Below are 22,063 nucleotides of genomic sequence, written 5' to 3' on the forward strand. Positions count from 1 at the left end.
TCTGCAGAGGATCAAAATTGTGATGGCATGTCTTCGGATCATCCTCAGGGATGTTTCCCAGACTGTTGCCAATAGCCCATTGTGCAGTTCTAGTGCGACGTAAATGAACTACAACAACTTATCTAAATTATTTATCTTTTAATTATTTGATTAATTATTTATTTAAGTACAATGCAATAACTGCATTAAATCTCAGTTTGAAAACTATTTTAATCATGAAACCATGCAAAGTAAATAATTATTTAAAAGAATCTAACATTAATTTTAAAAATATATTTAATTCTTGGGGGTAAATTTTCAAAATTGTTGGAAAAAAACACAAAAAGTTAGTTATTAAATGTACAGATGTACATTAATATAAAACAATTAAAATATCCATAAAAATATCAGTAATTAGATATACAATTAAATACTATGAGATTTCACTTGAGTACTATGTTGATGTAATGAACAGCACACATTTATTTCACAATAACGAAATTAAAATACCCGTAACTGGATAGTAATAATCTTGCAAAAAATATAGAAAAACCCGTAACAGGTATGTATAAACTTCAAATTCAAAAACTATCTTCTAAAAAATCAATAACTCTCTGTTGTTCTAAAAATTGTCTCCTGCTTTTATTTTTAATTTATGTCTTTATATGTTTTGTTTGGTTTATTCATGCTTTTGTTAGCCAGATATTTTTAAAAAATATTTTTAGACTTCATACAGTCATAAATTTTGCCATACATGCCAAATTACACATATGTGGATCTGTATGTTCTTGACTGTATTATTTTTAAATATTAAGTAAATATTAATTTGAAAGCTTCATATGAATCTCACAATTACTTAGTCAAAAGAAGAAGAAAAAATTATTTTCAGAATAACTAAATTATATAATATTTAAATTTATGTTTTCAAGCATGTGGATTTAGCACCATTTTTTGAAAATCACTTCTATTTATGGGAAATTCTACCCAACTAACTTGCATGTTTTCCCTGTGGCAGAATCACAGCGACAATGTCGCAGAAGGTTACAGAGTTCTCGCCGAAAGAATTTTTCTTTAGAAAGTAAAAAATTTTGGTTTTCTTTCTGCAGAAATGTTCGAATTTTTTTTTTTTTTAATTAAATTTAAAAGATGCCCTTTTTGCGCATTGGAGGGGAAAGAAATGTTCCTAATTTTTCGATTCTTATTTGAGAATAAAGAATATTGAAGCAAAAAATTTCTTTTCTGTAGAAATTTTTTTTCCCTTCCAGAGGGGAAGAAATGATTAATATTAGCATGAATGATTAATTTTGTAGTGATTTTTTTATTTCGGTTTTCTTTTCTTTCACAGATGTTTAATTATTTTTTTATATGATGATGATTTACGAAATGCAAAAAACGAAATAATTCATGTCTTTTCCTCTTGCAAAATGTGACAATATCGCCTGAGATGATTAAAATTAAAAAGAAATATTACATATTCATTCAAAAAAAAAACATACAATTTTATTTTACCCAAATAGGCTTTTCTTTGCGAATACAACGTTTCGGTTACTTTAAATTGAATTAGTAACATATATATTAGTTATTATTAAAAGTATCTTGCAGAAAGATATTAGTGCTAGAGAGGTTTGTTGCAGAAAGCCCGAAAAAATTCTGCCACAGGGCATGTTTTGCATATATTGGAATCCTGAAAAGTTTAAACGTCCATGAATGATTCAGTGAATGTAAAATTATACATTTTCTTATAGCTTGCTTTTAAAAGCTAAGAAGCAAAGATCCACATATGTGAATGAGGACGTTAAAGACATGCTTTAAAATATGAATTGTATGTTGTACTTTATAGCAAATGTCATCCTAATTCCATGAGTGCTACTCTTCAGTCCTGAGAACTGAAATCAGTCTTGAGCTGAATTCCATACTACAACTAATATCTTCCCAATTTGTTTTTTGACTTTTTCAAATAAAATTCTTTTTTCAATTCCTACTATTAGTTCATACTCTCCCTATATATCTTGTTCAAATTTTCAATCGTTAATAAAATACTTTTTATTCATACACTCAACTTCAAATACATTTATTTTTTGCCCATGAAGGCTTATATTCTGTACAAATCTATCAATTTTCAATAAGTAATCTGCTGAAAATGACAATAATTAAGGTATGCAAAAAAGGAAGGAAAATGGAAAATGCGGTCCAAAAAACAGCTTTTAACACGCAGAATCACCTAAGGGTTAAAAAAAAAAATTTTTTTAAAAAACATTTATAACCGTCCTTGAATAGCCCATCCAATTTTGGGTTTACGACTACTCATGTACAGTACAGAACCCGTTATCCGGAAATCGGAAAACCAAAAAACCGGAACAAAATTTTATAATTTTTCCCGCCCTTTTTAAATAAAAATTTTTTTTTTCCTCATAAGATTTTAGGATTTTTCTTTCTTTTTTGAAAGATGTCACCTTACCATCATTTTGGAAATAATCATTAGTGTATTACTTCATCGTTTTTTCTTCTTTTTAAGATTATTTCCAAAAAATTTTATTTTTTAGTTGGGTTTAACAATAAAAAAAGGCTTTTTGTAGCGATTCAGAAAATAGGAAAAATCAGTTTTCCGGAATAGCGATGGTCCTGATCGTTCCGGATAATCGGTTCTCTACTGTACAATTCCGTAGCCTTGTAATTTTTAACCCTGTCCAGAAGACAAGGGAAGTCCATTGGTCTTCTGGAATGGATGGTCAAGTACAGGGAGAAATGGTTAGCCTAATGACAAGGGGACTCTAACCCATGATCTGTCTACTACTGAGGATATTTTACATCAGCTCTGTGGTCAGTGCAAGCCAAGTTCAGAATTAGAATTGACCAGTCGTCCCTGGGGCTTGAACCCTGTTCACTTCGTTGGAATGGGAATGCTCTACCCCCTGAGCCAGCACGGCTGGAAAAGGCAAGCATTGTCAAAAATAAAGATAGACAATATCATTCAGATTACTGAATTTTAAAATGTATTGCAAATTGTGCAACCAAGTTAAAACATTTGAGCCAGCAAAAAATAATTTAGATAAATTTAAAATTTTTAGTTTTTTCTAATGTTGAAGACTAAAATTCTTAATCCAAGATAAAACTTTGGAAATTTACTTCTGATATCAATCGAAATTGTTAACTAGTTGAGGCTGTAAAATGCGTATTAAAGAACATGTTACTGGAAAATTGCATTTGTATGCAACTAAATACAAATAATTAGATTTCATAAGTTTTTGTTATTAATCTGGTCTGTTTTGTAAAAATTAAAGAAATTTTCGAATTATTTTTTCTATGCAAGTAATTTAGTATAAATATTTGATGTAAATTCTTTTTTCTCACAATAAAAAGTAATGTTTACAACATTACTTTGAATTTTTATTAATATTAAGCAGTTCCTTCTAATAACATTTTGTTTGTAAGTATGATTTATCAGTCATTAAATGTGTACAAGTAGCCGTACACAGTTAATGTATAATAATATGTAGCTGTACACAGTTCATGACATAATAATATATAATTTAGTATAAATATTTGATCTAAATTCTAAACTTTTTTCTCAACTTGTAAATATGTTTACAAAGTTGCTTTGAGCTTTTATTAATATTAAACAATTCTTTCTAATGATATTGTGTTTGTAAGTATGAATTATACGTCATTAACTGTGTACAAGTAGCTGTATGGTTTTAACTTTAAAGCTTCATTTTGTTTACAATTTATTTTTATTTTAACCTAGCTGACAGTGAAAATGATTCAGGCTATGGAACCACCAGTGACTATTTTCCTTTGATGAAATTTTTAAGCTCTCAATCTTTGAATAAAGATCTGAAGATGACAGGTACTAAATATTATTAGTTTCATATACATGATGTAAATAGAATTTTTCTTTAAGATTGCTCTTGCAGACTCAATGTATCATTTTATTATAAAAAAATATATGAAAAATATGATATTTGATGTTATTTTTAACATTTTCTAAGTTTCATGATTAATAAGAAGAACAAATCTTTCTCATAAATATTAGTTTAAGCTAAAACTATTTCATGTATACTTTCATTAATTAAAAGCTTGGACTGACCATTGTTATGCAATTTTGTCTTTAAAATTATTTAATAATATCTTTGTTCAACATCAGCTCTTATACTGTAAAAATAATGAAATTACCAACTGAGTTCAGAAACCACCCTTTCAAACTGAACCTGATTCTGCTTAAACTTACCTCTGATTAGAATTATGAAAAATAAAAATTTAAAACAATGTATAACATAATGTTCAACATTTTATCAAGAGAAAAATAAGGCTAATTTTAAGACTAACTTTTAAATAATTTTGTTATCATTTAAATCATCTTTTAATATTCGTAAAAAAATCATAGTAAACATTGATTATTAGTTTTAGACTTACTTACTGTCATTTATTCAAGTATTAATCTTTAAAAAAAAGTTTAATATATTAATGCATTAATATAATATGTAATTTAATACTACTAATGTTAAAGTAATATAAAACTATGAAAAATAAAAATTTTACATTTAATAACTTCAAGAAAATTAAGGAACTAACTTAATGTTTAGAAAAAACTCTGATTTTATAATGACCAATTCAAGTTGTTGTAGACAATATACAATATTCTCCTGTGAATAGGACTGGGCGATATTAGAAATTATATATCGTGATATATCGTCAGTTTTGCATCGCGATATAGCGATGTATCGCGATATAGTATTTTTGAATTTCATTTACTTTAAAGCACAGAAAGTCAGATTTCTATCAAGACTTCAAACGCATATTGATTTAAATCAATTTATAAATTTGAAAATATATATGTTTTGCTTAAGAAAGATATTAAATAAATTGACTAAGATGTACAAATCTTACTTAAAATATTTATTGAAAAAATGTGTGTAGATACAGAATGAAATATTTGCACTTCTTTATCGTTTATAAGGTATAAGCAGTCTTAATTTAAGTTAACCCCTAAAACACCCTTAATGAAAAAAAATATTGTTATTAAACAAAAGCTGATTTTAAAATTTCAAAATATATTTTAATTAAAATAAAAGTTAGATTGACTAAAAGCCGAAGTTTAAAATTAAAAATGTTCGAATTTTAAACTAAAAAGTAAACATAAGATTTGTAATAATTTCTTAAAATTTTCGTTCTCCGAAAGATTTCTCAGTTTAAAAATAAAAAGGGAATTTTATAAAGATATCTAGCTGAAATTATTGAAAGAAAATTTAAAAAATTAAAAAAAAAAGTTTGTTTAGAAATTCATTATACACTTAAAACAAAGTGTTAAAAATATTTTTTTTTTTTAAAAAAGAAACTTTTTTTAACAAATCAATATTTGCTTGTACTATTATGCGTAAATAATTACAGAATTATTAAGTTCGATCGTAATGTTCAAATTCTTAATGAAGAAGTAAACACAAGTTTTGTTATATTTTCTAAAAATGACCACGCAAATAACAAAAGATTTCTTAGTTTAAAAATAAAAAAATAAATAAAAGTGAAATTTATCAATATATTTACCTAGCAGCATAGGAACAAAATTTAAAAAATAAGTTCGTTAAAAAATTATTTGTATGCTTAAAACAAAGGGCTAAATAAATTTTAGAAAAAAAATGCTTCTTAAACACTATTTTTATTATTATTTCATATAAATAATTCAATTAAATTAAATAATGACCGAATTATGAACGAAAAACAAAGTAAGGCAAAGTTTCTTAATTAAATTCTTAAAAATAAAAACAAAAGAATTGTGATATTCGGTAATATATTTAGCTAATTAACTAATAATATAAAACGAAAATTAAAAAAAAATAATGATTTTACTCTCTAATAAAACGAAGTAGTAATTGATAAAAAAAAAAAAAGAAATGAATAAAATTCGCAAACTTTTCGAATTCTTTTGAACAAATAAAGTTTATTGACTTATGTCCAAAAAATAAGTTTTGTTTTAACTTTATTTCTAAAAATAAAAACAACTCAAGATTTATAAATTTAAAATCAGTAATAGAAGCCCATTAAATTATTAGAAGTTTTATCCGAAAGGTTTTTAATAAATTAAAAGAAAGTAAAAAAATAACCTAACAAATTTATTTACTTTGTAATTCCTTATGGATGCCTTAAATTAGATTTCCGATAATTTTCACATTTAAAAATATAAAAAAAGTTTTGTCAGAAAATAAATAAAAAACTTACCTAATTAATGAAGAAACTTTTCTTTATAAATTCTTTTCAATAATAGATTGCGTTCAGAACAAGGTTACGACGGCGATCACGAAGTTAATCCCATTGAAAATAATCTACAAGAAACGATTTCAAATGGCGAAGGTGCGAAAACGAACATGTGATATAACGATATAAGGTCTCAAAAGTGATTCTGATTCTACCGCTCATCAGTCAAGGCCGTCTCAACATAACGAAACAATATCGTCTTCCACAGCGCGAGTTGGCATCGGAACGTAAGAGAAAGTCCTTGCGTGTATCGCTATATCGTTATATCGTCTTCTTCACTCGACGCTTAAATCAGATTTCTGATGCATCGCTTGGAATGAAAGTTGCTGTATCGGTTTGCCGATATAGGCGTTAAATCGATATGTCGCGATATATCGATTTATAGCCCAGTCCTACCTGTGAACAAATTTTCGATTAAAATTTTGTGGATGAAATTAAACCCTGTGTAATAGGATTAAAAGTTATTAAGTTTTATTCAAAACAACATATATTTTATCCTTTTAAGGTTTCTATCTTGGAGCAATTTAAATGTCTATCTTCAAATTTTAAAAAAGAAATTTCAAAATGTTCGAAAAAAAGTCAGATACTTAAAATTCAATTTTTCAGGAAATATTTGAATGATTTGTCTCAAATTTTGTATTTTGCCATATAAAATTAGCTCCTTTGAAATGATGCATGAAATTGTATACCTTATAATTCAATTTTTTTTACCATTCTTAAATAAAATAATAACTATTTACTAAAAGTTATAGTTTGCAGGGAATTATCTCTGGAATAGGGAATTTTATAATTGTGTCCTAAAATGTTACAATTTGTTTCAAAATTTCTCGAGGCATAGGGAAATGTGCAAAAAAAAGTAAAATTAATGTTAAGGGGTCCAAACGTTATAGCGCTCTCCTGACCAAACTATTGGAACCATATTTCCCATATTGCGGCTAACCTCTATATTCAGAAATTGAATTCCACCTAAGATTGAGTCCTGGCACATGAAAATCCGATCATTAGATCAAAAGTTATTCCGGGTGGTTCTTTTTGTGTGCGCTGTATACCTTAAACTTTTGTTTAAATGAATTAGATAAACACTATATATTTCTTCGTCATTGTACTTCTGATTACTGATAGCTAGTTTTAAAAGTTTGTGTGTGCTAACAAAAATACAAATGCATATTTGTGCACAATAGCATGGCCAAAAACACTATATTCTGATATTTAAAACCCTACATATTTGCCAGGGGTGGCGTAAATATCCTCGTCTTTTAGATCATTGATTTGATAAATTAATTTTATCTTTATTTTCTTCCTGCAATCAATGTTTGAAGTAAGATGTTTTTTTTATATGAATTTTTTATACTATGCAGAATGGAAAGCAAATGTCAGAGGACTGTCCAGACATTTTGTAAAAGATCCTGTTTTTGTAAAATTGTGAAAAAATTACTCGTAATTTGTGAATGTAAAATAAACGTTAAGTCACATTCTTTCAACCAGGGTCCTGCTTTTATGAATTTCTGCAAATAGGGTCCTGTTATTACTCAAAACTTTTTCAAGGAGTTTTTAAATTGTAAAAAGATACAAGATTATGCTCAATACTGTAAAATTATAATTTTAAAAAATTAAATTTTCAAAAATAAACAGCAATTGCTGCTACTAAATTAGAGATGCAACATACAAATATTTGGTATTTAGCCTACACTGCTGAACGCAGAATATTCATTTCAGACGAATAATGAAAGAAGCGTCCGTAGAAGACAAAACTTAATTCATTTACATCCATCTATCTTGTTTCCCCCCATGGGAATTGTTTATTCGATTAACAAAACAATGATAAAGATAAACAAATTTGTGAAGGGTCCGTTTTTATGAAAAGATATTTTGTGAAGGATCCGTTAATGGACCCAAATTTCTTCTAAACAGACCCCTGAATGTTCTGCTAAATTTATTGTTTTCTTATTGTTACTACTAATAGTGCTGTCGGATAATAGTTTATTCGTTTTTATTTTTATATGATTTCAACCCATGACTAAACTATATTTTATTAAAATGTGTCTCAGTTCAGAAGAAAATCAGCCAAATCTGAAAATTTTGAACACTGGTGTATATGCATGTATTTTAAGTAGGCGAGAGTAACTGAGAAATTATAGGTACTTTTTATTGGAAAAATTATATAAAAAGAACTGGTTTTGAAGCTTTATTTTCTTAAACTCTTCAATAAAATACCTAACTGTTTTCCTCATATCTTTATCTGAAGGGGATTGTGAAGAGGAAACAGGGGATGAGGAAGAATTGCATGAAATTCAAGATAGCATTGAAACAATATTGGAAGGTCTTTTAGGTGGTGTCCTTGGGGATGCTTTTGTGGATCAACTATATCCAAACTCTATACTTTGTAAGTATTCAATAAGTGGATACATATTGTACACATAGAATAGGATACTATTTTCTTTCTCTTTGACAAAAGTTATTACTCTCTTTAGGGTGTCTGAAAAGTATAGAAATTGCCAATTTTTTTAAAATATGCATCACATCAAAGATTTTAAAATACGCATGTGAAATGTTTTCAAAAGATGTTTTCAGAGATTCAAATTCTATCCTCACCCCGCTGTCTGGTGTTATTAGACAAGATTTTCAAAATATCAAATACATAATTTATCTTATTTTTTTGCTCTCGAGATCTCTATTTTGGGCGATTTGCATGAGCTATGAACCAAAATGTAAACATTTATTTGCAAACTATGCTTACTTTTTTCTAGAGAATGTAGTTCTGTAATGAAAAATATGGCAGTACCTATTTAAGATTTTGAAGTTGCCTCCACCCCGCTCCTGTGATTAGGGTAGCCAAATTTTGAATGATTCAGGGCATCTTTTAAAAATATTTCACTCGTGGATATTTGATCCAATGAGTGTTATAGAGGGATGATTGTATTCCGGATGTACCCCTCAAAACTGGGTTTTTTGTATCATCTCTCCAGGTCTAGAAACTTGGAGCAGGGCATGTGTTTTTTTTTTTTTTTTTTTAATTTATTTATTTACTTTTTTTTGTTGAAGAATTCCGCGTATCTTAAGTCAATTGGTTGGCGGACTTCTGCAAATCAAAACTTATAATCTACCGGAATTTTTACCTCAATCTAAAATTTAGAGTAAGACTTAAGTTCTACAATCTGAAATGTAAATTTTGAAACCTTAGCTAAATTGCATTAACAAACCAAGTAACTCTTCTGCAATTTGCTTTTTTTTTTTTTTTTTTTTTGGTATTGTGATTCACATTTGCGCACTTTTAATATCAAACATCAATTCGTTATTGACCTGATTTGAATCATTCATTTTGAATTGTATTCAGGCAATTTAAAAATCTTACATCTCAATTCATATTCGCGGTGTTAAAAAATCCAACATCTCCATGTGTATTTACATGTTTTTTAAATCAATATCGCGATTCGAATTTAAATTTCAATGTCGCTAGTTGTATTCACATGGTCTAAAAATCATGTATCATGATTAGTATTTATGTATTTCAAAATTCCTGTATTGCTATTTGTATTATTGCTTTCCTAAATCCAATATTGTGATTTTGTGTTCTTAAAATGCGATAGCGCGATTCTTGTGAGAACTAAATTTTTTCTTAAATTAGTTACTATAAAAGTGTGTTTCATTTAAAATTTATTTAATTCTTTAATATTAGCTCAAAAAACTACATTAAATATGAATAGTATATAAATTGATATCTTGTTATCGAGTTTTTGCTCATAAAATTTTCAGGGTTTTTCACTTCATGTCACAATCACCCCTGGTTACCTTTTTCCGAATTATTCCAGTATCCTGTATATCATACATTATACAAATATGTATTAAGATACTAAATTACATTTTTGCTGCAGATTTTAAGGTGTGAATGTCTTTTTAAAATGTATTGTTTTTATGAATTTTAAATAAATATTTCTACCCACCAGCTGTGTGTTCGCCTAAACAAACTTACCACTTAGCATGAATTCTCTGAAGTTCTATGTTTTCCTTTTGGCGATATTCTTCTGAATCCTTGGCATCACTTTAAATACAAATCAGAAGGGTTAAAATCAATTAAAGTGTGACAAAATATCTTGAATGTGCAAGAATATCATAACACTAAAAAAATTTGAAATTTGGGCTTCTAAATGTTACTCATTTGATTTTATAATTTATTTAATTGGCATTACAATTTAAGCAGAAGGAATTTTCAAGATATTTTGGCTATTATGAGTTATAGGATTCAAGTTATTGGTTTTAAAAATAATAATGATGTTGGCAAAACTAGTGGAGAGCAAAATCTGTTAATGAAGATTATGTGTAAGCTATCATTCCTGTGCATTATATGATTCATTTTGGCTAACTCTAGTTCAATGAGAATTATATCGAATGTTTTGATAGCGTTCAAAAATAAACAATTCTTGTTCTTTTTTAAGATGGAAAATTTTGTTTTGAAAACTTAGGGAACCATAATTAGTGAATTATGTATGAATGCTTACTTAATGAAACAAAAATTTCTAACGGCATATAACTTGATGTGTTGCCAAAAACTACTTTAAACTTCTAATTTAAAAAAAACTATTCTGATATCTTCGAAGTTTTGTAAAATTCAGCCAAATGCTACTGAAATTTACAATTTCTTTCTGCTTTATTTAAGGGAAGTGGTTTTATTATTTATTTCAATTCTTCTTGAAATGGAAATTTTATCTTAATGAATAAATTCTGAAAAAAAAATTTCATTTCTCATCATTTATTAATTAGAATTTGATTTGTAAAAAAGTATTTTCTGCTCTTTTTTTATCAGATTTAAACTTGTTTTCTGAATACCAACCTAAACTTGTTAAAGTTATAGAAGATTTATCAAGAGCTCTACAAAAGGCTCTTCACAGTAAGTAGTAAATTTTTCCTATTGTAAGCGCTTTTATAGAATTTGTAGTAACATCAGTTCAATTAAAACTTATTAAGGAAATAATATGAACTTATAAAGAAAACTCCAAAATAAAACTTAAAAATTTTATTACATATTAGGAAAAATAGAATTTAAACAATCTTAGGCCAGACAACCTTATGCATTGCCGATCAGAATAAGATTAACTCCTTTTAAGAAGGAAGTAGCTCCCAAAACTCGTGTGATGGCAGCACCATCTTTTAATTAACACAAATAATACACAAAATGATGGACTCTGATATTACAGAATTTCTTAAATCTGTTCTAGAATGTATACAGTTAAGAGTAGGGTGGTATTTTATTCATAATGTTTACCACACTGTCAGCTAGTAACACTAATGTCACTAGTGTATCTATCACTACAAAAATATAATTCCAATTCACTAGTATGTAAGACATGTTAACTCGATTCTATAATGGGGTACCTTTTCATAGACGGAGGTTAATATTGTCAATAATTCCTTTCCACACATTGGTGACCCGGGCGTGATGGGAATACGTCTACCTTGGCAGAAACATCCACTACCAATTGAACATGCCTACCTTGACAGAAACTCCCACTTCGATTTGAACACTCCTACTTCGATAGATGGTCCGCATTGAACAGTTGACTTTCGACTTGTGACTGCGATATTGTCTACCTCCTCGCAGTGTTGCTACTCGGTCTCAATCACACACAACGTATACATTCGACTGCTAAAGGCAACACAAGAGCAACCACAAACTTCAACTTAATACAGTTTGCAGGATCAGCGCTCAAAAGTATGGTAATCTTAATACAGCTCTCCTGGTTTCTCACAAAACAGCAATAAATCAACTAGTGGTATCCCGTTCATCGAATTCTATCACAGATAAAATTCTGGTGGCGGAGTACTGTACTGTCTCTACCATTACAAAAATACAATTCCAATTCACTATCATATAAGACGTGTAAACTTGATTCTATATTGGAGTACTGTTTCATAGATAAATGTTGACGATACATTGACAATAACTTCTCTCCCCACATGGAGCTTACTTTGTTTTTTTCTTTGCTGGAGACCTTTTTGCAGCTTAATAACATGACCTAGGGTACATTACATGGAATTTGGTAACATCTTCCATTTGATATAACACTCAAGTTTCATCTTGTGCCTAATGCACATACCAATAACTTAAGAAACTTCTACAATTTTTTTGTGAGTTATTTGAATTTTGCAGATTTACCAAATGAGAATGGCATCACTCCTACTACAGCTCATGCTGCACTTAAAGGTGTTATTGCTGCTCTTGTCGATGAGTGTCAAGATATTCCTTGTCTGGAGGTAAGTTTTAAGTTTCATTGTTAATTTTGGGCAGGTTTTAAAGGTTATTTTTGGTTCCGGGAACAACTTAAAGAAAAATGGAGTAGTTTTTAAGTACTTGATTCTAAACAACATCCTTTACCAAGAAGAAAAATTTTAGCGGTTTCCTTTGATGTACCTGCATGAATATGTTTGTCACCATCATAAGGTCTCATCAAGCTCTATCATACTTTTTTGATGGTATCATCCAGGGCTCGAAAAAACTCAGAAATTTTACTCGTCCCCAAGGACGGCTTGTCCAACAATGTATCCGTCCTCCTTTGAAACTAACCCGTAACTTCTAAATGAATAAAAATATAATTTTCTCTTATTTATTACAAACATTTATATAAATTGCACAATGAATAAATAGTTACTAGGATTACATTATACAGTAATAAAAGAAATACTAGGTTACTAATAGTAACCTAGTATTTCTTTTATGAAATAATTTAAATGACAAAGGTCAAGACGGGAAAATGGCCATCCTCGCGGGCGTCGGATTCGAGAAATTCGTTGTCCCCGGGGAATTTTTGACCGCCGACGATGGGTGGTTTTTAGAGCCCTGGTATCATCATAACTGAACACAACTCGTGTTAGATATTAGCAGGGTAACCGCGCACCTGGAAAGTCATGGATTTCGTTATTGAACAAAATTTTTCATGATTTTTACTTTTTTTTTTCTTTTTTTTTTAAATCATGGATAGTTATTGGTTTAGGTTGCAGAAAAATCTCATTTTTTAAAATGGAATTTACCACCCCAATTTCAAAGTGTTCCGAATATCTGCATATGTAACATCAAAATTCCCACTCACAGTCACATTTTATTAAAGTATAAAATGTTTTTAAAATATAATATTTTATTTCCATTTTATTAAAATATAATATTTTGTGGAATATTTTAATTTATGTTAAGAAATACACGCTTTTTGTTGACAAAAATTACATTTGAGTTGTGATTTCTAGACAAATGTTTGTGAGTAGTGTGTCCCTCATGCATGTTTATGAATCTAGGTTTATATCTGATTTACGCTTATTACTACTAAGTTTCATGTTGGTTTTTAATCATTAAATTATATTTTCTTTGATAGTTGATTACCCAAATCAAAATTCTTGATGGTCCTATCAAAAAATTTTGATGCTTAATGTTGGTTTCAGTGAGATTCATGATGATCCAACATCAATTGATAGTAACTATCATCCAACATTTAACATTATCTATTCATGATTTTTGTTATGCCAACAAACTTCTATCATTCCATGATGGAAAATGCTGCTTTAATACTATGATGGTTAGCCATCAAGAGAAGTTTGATTCTCATTGACCAACAATCCATGACAGTCTATGGTGGTTCCAACTATACATTTCCATGATTGTTTTAACGGGAATTGTTGGTTCTCACTAATATACTATCAAATCAATTGTTTTTATTATTATTATTATTTTGAAACATTATAAATCAGTCCAAATTCCTACATTGGGATGATGGTGATTCATGATCGTTCCGATTTCTAAGAAACTATGGTAGAAATTTCTGATGGTTCAACATGAACAAACCATCAAAACAAGTTGCTCTTATGTTGGACCATCATAATTCAGTCCGAATTCCTACATTGAAGTGATAGTTATTTATGCTGGCTGTCATCAAAAAATATAATGGTCATGATGGAATTATTGATGAATATTATGTTGGACCATCAATTGAAAACCATCAAAAATTTTTGCTTGGGTATAGTTAAGTTATGACTTGCAATAGACTGTATATTTATTTAGAAATATGACTTTATTTGTAGTCCACACCTGAAGAAGAAGATTCTATGAGTCAACAGATACAGTCCCTCAGCTTTACACATGTGATGTCCTCTTATGAAAGTCTCATTGCTGCTGCTGTAATAAACAAGGTAAAAATTGCAAATGCTTATATAAACTGGCATTAAACAAATTCATTTAAAAAATTTAAGTAGATCAGCATCAATTCCCTCTTTTTGGAACATTTCCAAAGGAAATAGCAGGACGCATAACGTTTTTTAAAAGCCATTAAAGGTGCTTTTTTTTTATTCAGGGTTTGTAAAAAGTGCTTAATTTTCTATCTTTTAAAAAGAGATATTTTCTTTGCCATGTCAATTATCGTTCTAAATTACAAAAAATGCATGATTTTTCACACTTTCCTCTTCAATATTTAACAGAGACTAGTTATTTAATCGTGATAATGTAAAGTTCTTGAAAATGTTTTTGAATTTTATTGATTTTATGTTTATAAATTAAAAACTTTAAACGATAGGAAAAGTTTATTTATTGTTCCACAAATCCTAACTATGATATTTTTTTTTTTTTGGAAAGGGATTAAAAATATTTTTTGAGTGCTTATTTTTTATTGAAAAATCTGGTTATGCACCCTGTTTTTGTCATTCTGTCGTGGGTCAAAAATCTGAATAATTTGTCGAAAAAAAAAGTGTGTTTATTTTTATAGCAATTTTTTTTTTACTCAATTTTATAGTTTAAAATATTTTTTTCACTAATTATTAAGCCTATTTAAGGTCTATCCCACAAATTATTCAGATTTCACCTTAGTTCCTGAAAGTATATTCTGATGTAAATTATTTGTTTCGGTGTGTAGATTTTCAAAATTTTATTTAATCTAAGTGTTTTTACTTCTAGGTTGTTGAGGAGAGCCAATCTAAATTCAAAAGCTGTGCTTACACGGAATCAAAACAAGGTTTACTATTTAAGTCGTTATTTATAACTCCTTACCTTAACTGACTTCCATTATCTCTGTACAATTTTCAACTTTGTTTAGGAAATTTAATCAATCTTAAAATTATTAAATTATGTAACTGATTAATTTATAGTTGTATGCTACTTGCATGATGCCCGGTGACTGAGCGGTAGCTCTGTCGTGCCACAGGTCCCTGGTTCGATCCTCGGGCCGGGCAAAATTGACTCAGCCTTTCATCCCTTCGGTGGGTCGATTAATGAGTACCAAGCATGCTTGGGAACTAAGCACTGGGGGTTCCGCGTTCGACTGACCACCTGACCGGAACATCTGCTCCTGCACCCCAGAACCCAAGATCAAGAAAACTGAGATGGGCACAGTAGGCCTTGGCCCTCTATGGGCTGTCGTGCCACTGAGTTTAGTACTACTTGCATAGGATCTTTTTCTTTTCTTAACAGTAATCTGCACATCGTCGTTTTCCTATTTTTCCCTTAGCTGTGTCCATATATTTTTACTTAGCTGTGTCCATATATCGATCTATGACATCATAGTTTCATGTTTGGCACGAATTCATTTTTCTCACTGATTTAAAAAAAAAGGGTCATAAAAGTCGCAAAGAATCTGGATCTTTTAAACGAGGTCACAATTTTTTTATTTTATTTATTTCAAGTGCTTCAGGAAGTGATAATTCAAATTCAAAATTTTTGTGTTGTAATAACATCGTATTAAAAATCATATGAAAATTTATGAAATAACAATAACAATTAACACTTTAAATAACACACCAATTAACACACCAAATAAACACTTTAAAAGCAGTTAAGGCTTATACCTGAGTCTTTGCAAACTGAGCATATCAAAAGTCATAACTTGAACTTGAAGTTTGCGTGTGAAAATCACATTGTATAATAAAAGTATCAAAATTTGAAAAACTGTTGAAATGACTGAAAAACGATAAATAACTGGAAAGTTACCCGATGTACATTGTGAACTGATAGTGCCAAAGTTCAGTATTTATAAGTTCACATTGCATAGTTTTGAGTGTTCATGTTATAATGATCATAGGTTATAATGTCCTTAATTCGTTGGACCACAGGGGTAATTATATCAAGTATTGACTGTATTTTTTCCCTTGTATAATGTGTAACTTTTTAGCTGATATACAAACCAATCTAATATTTCAAACTTTTTTCAGAAATAGAAAATTATACTAGTGATTTCCATTTGGATAATGAAAAGTCATTTGACAATATGTTGAATTCCACCCCGTTTGATTTGCCTGTGAAATGCGTGGTGAGTAATAGTCATTATCTATAATAATTAATCTAGATAACTATCTATAATAATTAATCTAGATAACTATCTATAATAATTAATCTAGATAACTATCTATAATAATTAATCTAGATAATCTATAATTAACTAATTATTAAATAATAATTATCTATCAGTTACATAAAAACATTTGTCAAATGGCACATGTTTTTAATAACTGATAGATAATTACTATTATTTATTTATTTATTTTGATTGACTCAACCTTGCACTCTTTAAAATTAAAAATTGTTTTTGTCGATCATCAACTCCAATCCATTGTATTTTAATATTACTGATGCTATATTTCATGAAATTTAAATCTTTGAAGTCTCAATGTAAAATATCCACTATGGCAAAAAAATATTACATATTTGTATCAGAGATGAATCCGCTGTGTAAAAAATATGGATTTTTCACTAACTGCAATAGGGAAATTTCACGGAAATACAAGGTCCAGAAGTTTCAAGAAATCACATTAATGTATAAAAATCTTGTATATTTTATTTAAAAATATTAGAACTAAAATTTATACTTGGCATCTCTCTAATTTGTAAATATTTTTTTCTAGTAGAATAATAAACCTGATTAGGGATAAAAGTAAACCAATACATAATTATTAGTGATGGGGCCGAATACCGAATATTCGACCAAATTTTAGGCCGAATACTTACTTTTTAAAAATTTCTCTTTTGATTGTAATTTTGTAATTAAGTAATTTTCAAATTTTAAATTAAAAATGAAATAAATATTAACAATATTGCTTTTTTAATCTTTGTATATTTAAAAAATTTTTAACTTGATTTATTTTTTGTAATAATTTAAATATCTTGATGCCAATAACAAGGCAATATGGCTTTTATAAATTTAAATAATTAATAATAGCATATTTTAGTTATAGTTATACTTGTAATTTATATGCTATTTTATTTAAAATAAGAACTCATTGCTACTGTTAAATGTATTCTTAACTTTCTTTTTAGTCAGAAAAATTATTAAAACCCAGAAAATTAAGAACTTTTTAAAAAGTTTCACTTTTGAAAATTTAATTTTGTAATTAAATAATTTTAAAATTTTAAATTAAAAATGAAATAAATATTAACAAATTTGCTTTTTTAAACTTTCTATATTTTAAAAAAGATTTAACAACTTGATAACAAATTTGCAACAAGAAAACGTTTTTATTTATGTAACATTATTAAATACACTTATGTATTATACAACTTAAATTAAGTAAATGTTAGATTTTCTAATAATTAATGCAGTGAAATGTAACTCTGCAATATTCATGATTAAATATATTTAAAAGCACATTTTAAAAAAAAAAAATCTTTCTTTATTATTATGAATTTATTCAGCCAAATATCTAATAATATTCATATTCAGCCGAATAACTTCATTATTCAGCCGAATAACTTCAGTATTCGACTAGACCGAATATTCGGCAAAAGGGCCGAATATTTGTTACATCCCTAATAATTATTCATTTAAATTATCAATGAATTAAATTTATGAAGACATTAAGTTTTTGAAGTGCCTCGTTAATAATTTGACTTGAGAAATTTTCTGGATTTTTGAGTTGGACTCACAATCACCCTCGTCTTAATCATAAGTATCTTGTCTTAAAGGGGGTAGGGAAGGAATAAATTATTTATTTTCTCTGTGTGCCAGAAGGAATCAGTGGTTCTCTGAGTAGCTGTTGTCAATCAAACTAAAAGGAGTTGCAGACTTAGGTAAAAGTAGACGCAAAATCTCAATTTAAAAAGATTATAACTAAAACTTTCTGCAAGCAAATTATTGACTCTTGTAACTAGTTTCAACTCTTTTTTTTTTTGCCACCTAATTCTGACAAAATTTGTTCTAAAATCACTAAATTTATTAAAAGGTATTCTTATTTCTATTTTATTAAGTATTTTAAAAAAAGGCTGAACTCCAAAATACATGTGTTCTATCTAAACCACATACCGAAATTTTACACTTAAAATACAAGAACAAATAAGTAGGAACCAGGAGGAAAATAAATAAGTAAAAATGGTGAAGTGAAAATACAAATTTTTAATTGGAATTCTGAAACAGCTAACATACAGCTATTTTTTATTTAATATTAAAGTTAAGCTGTATCGAATAACTTTTTAACAATCCAGAAATTCGGACAACATGTGATAGCGATAGTCCTAAGCATTTTGAATTATTAGTTTTCTACTGTATAAATACATACCTGCCAAGTCTCCTGTTTTTTTTTTTTTTTTTTTTTTTTTAGCAGCAAAAACTGTATTTTTATACTATCTCCTGTTTACCTGTATATTTTCATATTTCTCTACTTGTTGAAGAAATATTTAAAAAAATTGCCAATAAAATATCCGCTAATGGCAAAAATACTTCTCTTATTCCTCAACAGATGGTGATATTGCCAGTACTACAGTATATTGAGTGTTTATAGTTTAAGTAATTATAAATATGTAATAGTTTAAAAAAATCTTTTAATTAAGATTTATATACATATTTTTACTTCGCTGAATCTAAGGGATTTTATTATTTTGAATTTTAACTTGTATGATGTATAAAAACTTTACTTATAGCCCAAAACATGTCGCTAGTAAAATCTCTTGTTATTTTATTTCTCCGATGTTGGCAAGTATGTAAATAAATACAAAATTGCACTGTATTTGATTTGTTATATTTTACTTTGAATTTTTTTTATTTTTTAAAATTAAGTGATTTAAATGAATGATATTTTTCAAATGAGTCGTGATTTAAATTGCCATTTGAATCATGTCAACCCTGCCTGAGTCATGAGTTTAGATCAAAATAATTAGATTGTAATTAATTGGATTTTAATAATATTTACTGAGCATTAAATTTTTTATAAGCATCTATTCTTTTCGCCTTTTTAAACTAAATTATAATGTGCCTTAATACTTCACTCAGCAAATAGAGGAAATTGAAGAGATAACGCAAGAGTTTACGGACTCAGAAGATGACAAACTAAGCAGCATCAGCAAATATTCCAGTAGCCAGCAAAATATTGATGAAGTTGGTGAAACCAAACATTCTGATCTGGACTCCTTTATTAACTTAGACCACCCATCGGAAGCCCCTATTCCGTTTCCGGAATTCGGGTGCGACTTGATCGAGGAGAATTTAGATAACGGAGATAGCCCTTGCCATTTTGTTTCAACGACCTCCTGGGAAGAGAACTGGCTGTTCAGAAAGAAGAAGCGCTTACCCCTCTACAGCAATTTCAAGTACCAGCTTTTAACGTACTGCGATGAACCTCCCACGATGTTCATACCTTATCCGTCTGAATCCACTGATGTGTAAGTTAAGCTACTTTGTTGTTTCTTATTTATTTACATGGTGCATAACGTTTTTAAAAAAGTGTTTAAAGGTGCTTATTTTCGTTTTTAAAAGCCCTTAAAGGTGCTTTTTTCATTCAATGTTTTTAAAAAGTGCTTAATTTTCCATTCCCGAAAAGGAGGTTTTTTTCTTTTCCATGTCGATTTTCGCCTTGTATTTATGCAAGAGCGTGCTTTTTGCATTGCCCTATTCAACGTTTTTACAATTCATTCAATCACAATCCGTTTTGGTGTACCATCTGTCCATAGCGTATGAAAGCGCAAATCATTTTACATGTTTGATGAATACTTGCGAGTCCGCATGTGCGTCTACTGAGCTGAGTTCGATGAGTTTTTTGCGCTCTCATGTGCAACTCTGCTGCATTTTGCAAGATATTCTCATTTTCCAACCTCCGATATCGAACCGAAAAGTCTTTTGATCATTTTATAATTGCTAATATAATCAAAGAAGGAGTTCTTTGTCAGAAACTAGTTATTTTATTATGATCATGTAAAGTCTTTGAAAATTATTTTGCATTTTGTTAATGTATATAGTGCTTAAAAAGTACTTAAAAGGTGCTTATTTTTAGTTAAAAGATTTGGCTACGCACCCTGATTTAATTTCAAAAATGTTCTTGTTAATAGCTGTTTTTTATTCTTCTTACTGATTTAGTTTCAAACAGGGTTCCCAGTGGTCAGGGAGAATAAGCAGGAACTGTCAGGGAGTTTTATTTTAACTCCAAAAAGTCAAGGAAAGTCATGTTAAATAAAGGTTTTTACAAAAACCTGGAATGTTCCTATATCATACCTGGGAAGTAACTAGTCTTTAAATTGTCTGTAACAGTAATCAGTTATTGAGATTTGAGTTAAAGAATTCTTACATCTATTATAATTGTTTGTTGTAAAAATTTTACATTTTAGTCAAACTGAAATGTTCCCATCCTCATTTAATATTTTTTTACCCAGAAAATCTAATATTTCACATAACAAATACAAGAATCAAAGTTTTCTGGTGAAAATATGGTCTCAATTTTCATTGAAATATACCTGGCATACCTGGAAAAGTCATGGAATTTTGTTTTGCAAATTGAGTGGAACCCTGCCAAAAATTTTCTTGTTAACATGGTGCGTAGCATTTTTGAAAAATACTTATAGTGCTTATTTTCGGTTTTTGAAAGCCTGTAAATGTGCTTTTAAAAAGTGCTTAATATTCCCCTATCGAAAATGAGATTTTTTTTCTTTAACGTGGCGATTTTTGCTACGTATTATACAAAAGTGTGGTTTTCGTATTGTTCTATTCAGCATTTTCGCAACTCATTCAACCACAGTCTATTTTGGTGTACCATCAGTCCTTGGCGTGGGAAAACGCAAATCATTTTACATGTTTGATGAAATATTTACGAGTTTGTGTGTGCCTCTACTGAACTGGGTTCGGTGAGGTTATTGCACTCTCATGTGCAACTCTGCTGCATTTTGCAAGATATTCTAAATTTCAGGCATCATTTTCCACCCTCTGAAATCGAGCCGAAAAATCTCTCAATCTTTTTATCAATATAATCAAGAAAAGAGTTCTTTGTCAGAAACTAGTTGTTTTATCATAATCGTATCAAATCTTTGAAAATTATTTTGCGTTTTATTAATGTATATAGTATTTAAAAATATTTTTTGAGTGCTTAAAAAGTACTTAAAAGTTTTTTGTTGAAAGATTTGGCTATGAATCCTGATAGAATATTAAACTCATATGTTTAGTTTATTAATCTTTTTGCTCATTTTTTGTGATCTGTAGTTATGGTATTAAAACGTGACTGCAAGAGTATTTGGTTTAAATATTTTCCTTATTTTTAGAGAACCGAATGAGTCAGTGTCATCTGAACTATCTGAAACAAATTCAGCTGGAACTATAGACTTTTCCAGTGACTCTGAATCTCTGGAAGTAACAGACGAAGAAAAATTAAAGTTTGAAGATAATGCTATGTCTAAGTCATATTCTCAATCATTCCAATCTAGTCCTGTATCTTTACTTTCAAGAGAAGAATCAGTCTTTCAGCCTCTTGATTCCTGCTATTTAAATAGTTAGTATAAATTTATAGTGTTCTGTGGTTTACTTCTTAAAGTAGTTCAATAATAGGCAGGGTTGGTTTAAACTAAATGGTTTAAACTATTTGTATAAATATTTTTACTTTAAATAGAACCAAATGAAAAAAT

At 28.7% G+C, this 22,063-nt stretch overlaps 1 protein-coding gene across 5 annotated transcripts in view; it reads left to right on the top strand.

Moving 5' to 3' along the window:
- LOC107449944 (uncharacterized) overlaps positions 1 to 22,063 on the top strand; it is a 45,402-nt gene that overhangs the window by 10,007 nt on the left and 13,332 nt on the right. For all 5 annotated transcript variants that reach the window (XM_043050450.3, XM_043050451.3, XM_043050452.3 and 2 more), the window contains 9 exons: positions 3,725 to 3,826; positions 8,474 to 8,611; positions 11,030 to 11,113; positions 12,374 to 12,477; positions 14,290 to 14,397; positions 15,155 to 15,212; positions 16,405 to 16,502; positions 19,452 to 19,840; positions 21,704 to 21,930. In XM_043050450.3, coding sequence (XP_042906384.2) covers positions 3,725 to 3,826; positions 8,474 to 8,611; positions 11,030 to 11,113; positions 12,374 to 12,477; positions 14,290 to 14,397; positions 15,155 to 15,212; positions 16,405 to 16,502; positions 19,452 to 19,840; positions 21,704 to 21,930 — 1,308 coding nt within the window. The remainder of the gene's footprint in view (positions 1 to 3,724; positions 3,827 to 8,473; positions 8,612 to 11,029; positions 11,114 to 12,373; positions 12,478 to 14,289; positions 14,398 to 15,154; positions 15,213 to 16,404; positions 16,503 to 19,451; positions 19,841 to 21,703; positions 21,931 to 22,063) is intronic.

This window comes from Parasteatoda tepidariorum, chromosome 3, assembly GCF_982258835.1.
Source record: "Parasteatoda tepidariorum strain Cologne lab strain chromosome 3, Ptep-v5.0, whole genome shotgun sequence".
In the NCBI taxonomy this organism is placed as follows: Eukaryota; Metazoa; Arthropoda; class Arachnida; order Araneae; family Theridiidae; genus Parasteatoda; species Parasteatoda tepidariorum.